The following is a 9,685-nucleotide window of genomic DNA, read 5'->3' on the forward strand; positions in this document are numbered from 1 at the left end:
ATCAAGTACATAACCATAGTCTTTGTCTATGATACACACACACACACACACACACACACAGACATATATATATGTCTATAATTACACATATGTTTAATAATTTACCCAATGTTTATTTAAGTAATAAATTAGTATAATGTAAACTTTAGTATAACATAATATTTAAAATTTACTCATTTATCTTTAAAAGCAGATGAATTCCATTAACGGGCACTTCAGTAAAACAACAAACCCATGTTCAAATATAAAACAGTAAAAATGAGAAAATTATGAAAATATATACCTTTAATTTGCAGACATATAAACACTTTTGGTACAGTACAGATACATGATGCCAAAAAGTAGAATGATCCAATTTAAGCTAATAAATTCTTTGTTTACACAGATAATTTTGCTATAGCTCTCATATAAAATAAAATTTCCAGCTCACACAATGAAGTGAGGGTGATCAATCACTGATAAACCAGCTTGCTTCACTGCAAAGCATTCAGTAAAAGCTAAATTATCAAAGAGGTCTGCTGCTGGGCTTACAAATAAACTCTTGGAACTAATCCAAAGCCAAAGAAAGGAAGCCAGAAATGGTAGCCAACAAACCTAAACAACAATAAAACAATAAGTATAACTTTCATAGAAAAAGTCCTGCTAAAACAACAGATAGCGTCCACCAGCTTCTAGAATAATTTTAATAAGGTTTCTTTTTTTTTATGTAACACATGAATTTAAGTATATAAGATCTAACACAAAGCCCAAATATAAAGTACTACTGACGAGTTGTGAAAGCATCAAAATGTCATAAATACCTATTAAGCAACTAAGGATTGAAACATATCTTTGCTTCTGGTTGTTTTTCTTGGACATAGCTTCTAGTTACATTTTCTTTAAGAAAGAATTTCCTGTATTAACAGTAAATGCAGTGGTAAAGCAAATAGAAAGCCACGAGAGTACACAGAAAGTGAATTATTCTTCAGCACATTAGATCTTTAACACATGGCAAAATATTTATCCTTGCTAAAAAAGAACTGTGCTTCTTCACAGATGCCTTCTTTTTCAAATTAAAGATGCCTTCTCTTTCAAATTATACATGATGCATTTGTGAAGTAATAAACATTCTGTTTACAAATGCATTTATTTTCTTTTTAATCATATATTTAAGTAGGGTGAAATCCCATTTAATCTCATCTTTGTTTAATGCTAAAAACAATATATTTAAAATAGACTCTTCCATTAATTTCATGTACAACTGTCATGTACAATACCTTAAAATAGTTCCCTGCAAAGGAGCAGTTGAAGCCCTCTTGTGGTTAAAGGACTTTTTAGACAAAAAATGCAATGTACATTTTCTTACCTTACTCCTAGGTTTTAACAATCATCTGCTTGGTGTATGAAAGCTGCAAATCATGTCCAAGATTTTCTAAATAACAGCTCCATAGCTGTTAGTACCAATTTCATTTAAAAATTTCTGTACACATATTATAACTTCTGATTTTGAATTTAAAAACCTGTAAACAGCTATTTACAATATAGTACAAGTTATAAATTAGATGTCCTTCATTCAAACTGCCATCCACATTCTTGTTTTGGTGGTGAGAAATCCCCAAAATCAGTTGAAATGTCTCTTCTATTCCACAGCAAAAAAAAAAAAAAAAAAAAAAAATCAAATATTAGAAATATCCATTGGTTTCCTCTCTCTCATATGCAAGTCAATTTTTCCTTTTAATGGAGTTTGTACTTCCAAATTTTCATCCTCCCTATGGTGTTTCTTCTCTCTCCTTAAACAGATATATATGCCCATCCCTGTTAAGAATGTGACAGAACTCAAGCTTATTACAGATAGAGCTACTAATGTGGGCATACAGGACACGGATTCAGCTTTCCTATGAGTTGGTTCTATTGAAATCTGTGGTTCTTTCTCCTCTATGCTAATTTCTGGTTCCTTTCTTAGAAGATTCTCAATGTAGCTCTCATTACTGACAGTGTCATTGACAAATAGATTCACCATAACTGTGGAATGGAGAGGTTCTGGATAACCATGATCACTCACTTTCACCAATAAACGATGGAGCCCATAATCTGTCTGCAGCAATGCCTCTTCCAAAGTAATGTTGCCAGTTTTAGGGTCAATTCTAAAGGATTCAGGCCTAGGCCCTCTTCTCCCTATGATGCTATAGGCTATGACAGCATTCATGCCTGTGTCTTTGTCAACTGCATACACCTCTGTAACTAGTGAGCCAGGGAGAGTAGAAGGCAACACCAACAAGTAAGACATGTTAGACTGAGGAAATAAAACGAGAGGCGGGTTGTCGTTAATGTCTAGAAGGAGAATTGTGATTTTTGCAGTAGAGGAGAGGGGAGGCGTACCCCCATCAACAGCTTCAACCCACAAAGTGTAGGAGCTTTGCTGCTCTCTGTCCAAAGAGACTTTAGCTCTCAGCAGGCCCTTTCCAGTGTCTATGACAAAAATATCACTCTGGTTCACCACGGAAAGAGCGACCCATCCGTTTTGCCCAGTATCGGCGTCTGTGACACTAATTACTCCAATTTCACCATATCCTGGAAAATTTTCTGGCACAAAGAAGCTGAAGTCCTTGTTGATGAACCTAGGGCTGTTGTCATTTTTATCCAACACTGTGATAACCACAGTAGCTACTGATTCTTGGGGTGGCTTCCCAGAGTCAACAGCTCTGACTGTGTACCTATACTTTTCTTTCTCCTCTCGATCCAGCTGAGTAGAAACTGTCAGAATTCCTGTGACACTGTCTAAGGAAAAATATGATGGAGCATCAGGTCCCAGAAAATATGAAACTTGGCCCCTCTCTTCACTGTCAGCATCTGTAGCATCTAGCTTAGTCAAAAAGGCATTGGGTGCATTATTTTCTTCAATGGTTAGTTCTACCAAGGGTTGAAGGAAAACAGGAGCATTATCATTGTCATCTAAAAGTTGCACTTTAATCATTTTTTTGACTTGAAATCCCTCAGAGTTCCAAGCTACTATGGCTATTTCATAGAATTGCTGTAGCTCATAATCCATAGGTTTTGTCGTTTCTAGAAGATACTCGTTACTGTATGGTTTGTAGGGCAATAACCTAAATGGTCCTTCACCATCCAGATAGCAGTTCACCTTGTATTTACCTTCTGGATCTCTTATGGTAAAGAATGCAATTGGAGTGTTAACAGGTTCCAATTCTTTCAGGTAAATAATACCATCTATCTGATTCGCTATATAACGAGGGATGATTTCAGGTGGCCTGAAAATGACTTTGATAATAGTCACCAGGGCAGTGATCACAGCAGGGATGCAGCCTGGCCCATTAGCAAGGATGGTGAGCTTGTGTGTTTGCAGAACACTTCCTCCAATCTTACTGAAAAGTTTAATGACCCCGGTGTTTTCATTCAAATGGAATAAATCCTTGGATGCTTGTGGAACTTTCTGACTGTAAGAATAGGTGATCTGAGCATTGTTTCCCAAGTCTCTGTCCACAGCCTGAACAGCTGCAATTGGTGTGCCCACAGTAGCATTCCCATACACAGTGATGTTGATTTGTGAGTCTGTGAAGAGTGGGCAATTGTCATTAATGTCACTTATTCCAATGGTGAGGGTGGCACTGCCTATCAGTGGTGGAGACCCACCATCCTCAGCTATGATGATGCTCACATACTGGTCCTGGGTCTCTCTGTCCAACAGTCCCATGACAATTAGATAGGGGGTGCGCTCCCCATTCTCATTCTCCTCCACGTCCAGGGTGAACATACGATGGTAGTCCAGCAACCGGTAGGTCTGAACACCATTAGTGCCCATATCTGGGTCCACGGCGGGATGCTCTATGGCCAGCCGGGTGTTTACAGGTGCATTTTCTGGGACCCAAACTGATATTTGGGAAATAGGGAACCGCGGGGCATTGTCATTGATGTCCCGGATAGCGATTTTTACCTTCACAAACCTAAAGTATTCCTGAGGCAGGACTAGGACATCCAGAAGCAAAAGACAAGAGTCAGCAGAAGGCGAAGAGGAGATGGAAATGCTGCCCCCCCAGGCAATCCCTCCGCCTCCTTCAAGACACAAGGCCTCCCGGTCGATCTCCTGGGCAGAAGTGTGTAGCTCCCCTGAGCGGTTGTCTAGGGTCACGTACTGGCCACTCAGCCCCTGGGAGGCCAGGCTGAAGGAGAGAGGAGGGTTCCTCTCGGCGACGCTGTGCTGAGGCGACTGAGACTGCAGGTCCTGTCCCCCTGCGCTGGGCAGCAGCCGCAAGTCCTCCGCCAGGCTGCCGATGAGCACCCCCGCCGGCAGCCCCTCGTTCAGGCTGTACAGAATCTCTGTGGCCCGGCTGTAACTCGCCAGACAGTTGAACGGTCCCACGAAGAGGAAAAACAGAAGCAGATGCTGAATGGGGCGGGGTGGGGGGTGGGGGGTGGGGGGAGGGAGGGGGGGAGAGAAGGCTTGTTACATACTCGCGGAATTGGAGTCAGAACGCGTGCCCCGGGCTCCTTCCGGCTCCATCCCCATTCTCAAAGGCAAAGGCTCCAGTCAAAACAGGGTTAAGAGGAAACTTACTGCAAGGGAGAGATCTGCGCGGCAACGCTGTCTCCAAAACTTATTTTCTGTTTACTTTCTGCACCGCATCCCCACCCCGGCTCTCGCCCGGTTCCCCATCACCCTCACTCAGTAAAGGTTCAGAATCCCAAACCATCAAGCGCCCCAGGAAGTATGGTGGAGGGATTGCACCGCGCGGCAGGGTAGGTCATGGGGAGGGAGGGGGCTGGTAGTGGAGAGGACCGAGAAGTGGGCTCTTTATTTTTTCCCACTGAAATGTTTCTACAGCTAAGGTCCCAGGAACGCGAAATGTCTTACATCCCTTGCTATGAGACCGATAACAACAACAACCACAACAATAAAAACATAGACACTCTAGCCCCTCGGACTCCCTACTCCACTAAATAAACGCTTTAGGTCTGAAGAATTGATCTTCGTTTTAACACGTACCTAAAATCAAATCGAAAAGATCTGAATTTCCACCCAATGATAAGCTCTCACTAATCCTCCTCCCTAGGTAAAGAGTAGCAAACGCGGAAAACGAAATGCAAAAACAATTCGTCAGTTGCAGTCGACAGTCAAAGCCAGATGCCGGCCGAAGAAACCCCTCTATCTTAATGCCATATGAGCACACCCTAACCCCTTTCACCTCGTCTCCTTCCATTCGTGCTTCAGAAACTTATTACCCAAGGACTTGCCTATTCCTTGCTAAAATGAAGAGACATTATCCCAAACTCCCTTTCCCTCCCCTCAACCTTCCCGTGAAGTTTGGAATAAGGTAAAACGATTTGAAAAACGTGAAGGAGTAGGAACGGCACCATGGTGCTGCACCCTGTCAGGGCCGCGGGACTCCTGGATCTCAACCCTTACCGGCAGGTTTCCGTGGCTGGCGCTGCTGCTAGGACGACTGAGACTCCCCATATCCGGGCGCGGGCGCCAGGTCGCCCGACTCCAGCTTACTGCCCCGGCCCGCGAGCCGCACGCATCCCCGCCGCCGCGCATTCCCCGGGAGGCTGCGGGCTGCGCGGTGGCGCAGGAGGGCGGCAGAGGACACTCCCTCTCTGGGCATGCAAATCGCGGGGGGAACTTCAGCCAATAGTCCCGGCTTGTCAATCAAGGACAAGAGCTCCTGGAGGCCAGAAAGGCGTGGGGGAGCGGGGGCACGGTCGTGATTTCCTGCTCCGGACGTGGGCACGTCCAGACCCGGCCTGAGGAGCCGGAGCTGGGACTTGCCTCTGAAGACCGCGGCTAGGCTCTACCTGGTCCGGCTCCAGGCGCATGGCCCTGGCCTCTCTCCTCGCAGCACCAGTCAGGACCCAAGTCCACAGGTTGAAAATGTGAGAGGGAGAATTAGATTAAATAAATAACTCTGCATTTATATCCGAATAGAGCATAGCGAGTAAATAAGTATGCATTCATATCCGAATGGAGAATAAGTATGCATTTATATCCGAATAGCAAGTCCGCGCTACAAAGCAACCATAGGCTCGATCCCCAAATGCCAGCTTTGCCACCAGTTCATCGGAGACTTGGATTCAGCAATATTTGCAAGGAGGAAGAAACCCCACTTTCTCTGCGGAGGGAAGGGATTTCAAGCTCTTTGTAAGGCAGTCTCAAGCTAAGAAGCAAACATGGGAGCTCGGTGAACATTTCAATATGCTTTAATTTTGAAGCTTCGCTGTTGGTGGCTGTTGGTGGCGGCACTTTCCATGTCGTAGGCACAAGCGTCCTTGGGTGTCTGCCTTGTGGTTTTTAAGAGAGTCGCGGCTTCTGGCTAAGGTAAAGAGCCAAAGGGGAGGGTGGAAACTATTGCTTGGTAGCACAAGTGGTTCTACCTGCAAGCAATTTTACCATATTTCTCTAAGGAAAAGAGGTGTTTTGTTTTTTTGTTTTGTTTTGTTTTGTTTTTTACAGGGCACTTACTGAAGCCTGGGGCTTCCCGCATAGCTCAGTTGGTAAAGAATCTGCCTGCAATGCTGGAGATCTGGGTTTGACTCCTAGGTTGGGAATATCCCCTAGAAGAGGAAATGGCAACCCACTCTAGTATTCTTGCCTGGAGAATCCTGTGCACAGAGGAGCCTGTCAGGCTATAGTCTATAGGGTCGTCCCAAGAGTTGGACATTACTATCTTTCTTCCTTTTCTTTACTGAAGTCTAGGCTTTTTAGAAATAAAGGCTACTTCAGGTTATTGCTTTTTTTTTTTTTTTCCCTTGGAATGCTTACTGGGAAAGGAATACTGGAGGAGTGTGGTGCAAAATGCTTGGATAGCCCCTTTGACTCTGGCACTAGACATATGACAAAATTCTAATTTATACAATCAGGGCAGTATGTATCTTAATACACTGAGAAACCACAGTGTATTAAATCTGTGAAACACTGTTTGATCTGCAGGGTGCCTAATGGGAAAGACCATTGGCCTTTCCCAGAGTATACATTTCACTTCACCACTAGGTTTTCATGTATCCTGTGTACTGTTTTAAACATAAAGCCCTCCTGATGAGTAACTAACCACTGAGCCTGGAATAGAAAAGTCTTTCTCTTGGTTTGGAGAAAGATCTGACATCCTATGTTTTCCATAGGGTCCACTTTAATTTTTTTCTTCTTCTACTGTATGCTGAATAGAATATAAATTGCTTAGCAGAGCTAATTGTTTTGCTTCTAACACTTACTATTTTCTCCTCATCCCACCAATCCTAGAGACACAAAAGTTCTAAATATTGATGCCACACTACATCAGAAAACCTGGTGTGTGTAACAGCTTCTTATTGCATTAGTGTGGCTATACATGGAGTTCATAAACAAAACTTCTTATAATGCAAATCTGGCTTATAAAATTAGCTCCTTTAAGCTCTTTGAAGTGAAATTGGAATGCTGATGAAGTGGTAAACACACATGAACATGTACAGGTAGGTGCAAGGCCATCACACAGTTGGTAAACAAAACAGTCAGGGAAGTATGCTTTGCCTCTCCTTGCTTCCTGAGCTGCTTGTTCTGTCCTACAGCTGAACTTTTACCACATGATTGGTAAATAATTACTTTGGAATCTGAAGTTGAAATATATCCAACTTCAAAAATCAGAAGAAAGCTGCTTCTGAAATGTGTTTAATTTATGTCATCACACAGCTTCTGGAAGTTTGAGGCACATGACCAGAATTAGGCAATCCATCCAAAGTCAGGATACATACAGCTTAGACATACAATCTGAATTAATTCTACATCTGTACAGATAGCAACAGTGGTAGACTATATTTCCTTACAGGTCATCCCCTCCCCAACAGGTTAAGACTTTCTATTTTGGTGAAAATTTGGGATTTGTTTACTTTAGTTTATCCTTTGTCTAGAAGGACACTACAATCAACAATAATTTTCTCTAGTGTTTCTATAAAGCATGACCATATAAATTATAAGTAAAACACAGAAATTAAACATTCTGGAGATAATGTTTGGGACAGTAATAACCACTTTGCTTTAAGTTGTTGTGGTTATTGCAAAGTTTCTTCATGGAAGTTTGTCATCAAGGCCAGCACAATTTGGGGTAGCATCTTGCATGACACATCCCAAACTGTTAACTGAGCTACTTATTATCTTTCTTCTGAAGATCTAAGTAGAGATTTCATGCAGGTTTAAACTGTAAACGAGCTTAGAAATAAAAAGAAAAGAGCAAATTCCTTTTTTTCTTCTCTTGTATCTTCTTAACTTGGCACTGTGAAAGTGTCCCCAAACTCCTGTTCCTTATGAGCCAGCTCTGTGACCTGGCATCTGGTGTCACATATTTCTTTCTAAAAATGACTTAGAGAGCTTCTATGCTATTAACCCCTTGAAAATAATACTTATGAACTTCTCAGATGTCTCATTTGCTCTGGGCCTGCTTCCCAGGTGTTCTGTAAAAATCAGTTTAGAAGAATAGCTAGATTATAAGCCTCCCAAGCTTATTTTTTCTATAGACAAAGAAAACAACTTGATGAAATAGGTGACACTGAGCTGAACCAGGGGATTTGGATACCTTCTCTAGGTTGTTATAAAGTTACTGTGTGACTTTAGGCAAGCCATCAGATCTCTCTGCTTCAATTTCATATAAAAATACCCATACACACTACATACACATATATGATGGAAATAGCTTACCAGATATATGTCTTTGATAGAAATTACATAATGATACATAGGTTAGTTTGATCTTTATTTTATTACAGCATAATGCAGAAGGTTAATAATAATATTCATTTATTGCAAGCATTCTCTCCTTGAGGTTTCATCTCTTTATTTTCTGTGACCTTGCAAGTGTCTATAAAACTTCGTACATTTAGCAAACATACCCTAAAACTTTTAAAATTGTGAAGTGTTATGTTTTCCAGGTAGTTTTTGTTTGTATTTTTCAGTTAACTCTGATAATATCATTTAAAGTATTTAAATGACAGTATGCTATCCATAACATTTCATGTGATTAATGCATATACAGACAGTTAAACTTATTTTGAACCACATTCTGGTTATTCAAGATTATAAATAAATACAAATTAGGCATATGACCTTATTTGAAGACTACTTTATGCAAATAAAGACTACATTGAGGTACCAACTCACACTATTCAGGATGGTAATTATTAAAAAATGTACAAATAAGTAATAATATTCATGAAGAAAATGGAATTCACCTCCACTGTGGTGGGAATGCAAATTGGTATAATTACTGTGAAGAACTATATGGAGGTTTCAAAACACTAAAAACAGAGTTGCTGTATGATCCAGCAATCCCACTTTTGGGCATATATCCAGACAAACTATGATTTTAAAAGACACAAGCACCCTTATATTTATAGCAGCACTGTTCACAGAATTGAAGACAAGGAAACAACCTAAATATCCATTGACAGATGACTGAATAAAGAAGACATGGAATATTACTAAGCCACAAAAAGTAAGAAATTATGTCCTTTGCAGCTACATGGATGGACCAAAAGATTATCACGCTAAGTGAAGTAAGTCAGAAAGACAGATACTAAATGATATCACTTATATGTGGAATCTAAAATGCAACAGAAATGAACGTACCAAACAGAAACAGACTCACAGACACAGAGAAGAGACTTGGGGTTGCCAAGGAGTAGGGAGTTCTGGGAAGGGTTGGATTGGGAGTTTGGGACTAGCAGATGCAAA

General features: G+C 41.4%; 1 protein-coding gene across 1 annotated transcript; it reads right to left on the bottom strand.

Moving 5' to 3' along the window:
- Positions 1–267: 267 nt before the first annotated feature.
- Positions 268–5,646, bottom strand: PCDH20 (protocadherin 20). The gene is made up of 2 exons (XM_006078118.4): positions 5,399–5,646; positions 268–4,378 (listed from the first exon to the last, which is right to left on the bottom strand). The coding sequence occupies exons 1-2, from the start codon at positions 5,528–5,530 to the stop codon at positions 1,655–1,657; spliced, it is 2,856 nt and encodes a 951-aa protein (XP_006078180.3). The 5' UTR covers positions 5,531–5,646; the 3' UTR covers positions 268–1,654.
- Positions 5,647–9,685: the final 4,039 nt, after the last annotated feature.

The sequence above is a fragment of the Bubalus bubalis genome, chromosome 13 (genome assembly GCF_019923935.1).
Source record: "Bubalus bubalis isolate 160015118507 breed Murrah chromosome 13, NDDB_SH_1, whole genome shotgun sequence".
NCBI lineage: Eukaryota > Metazoa > Chordata > Mammalia > Artiodactyla > Bovidae > Bubalus > Bubalus bubalis.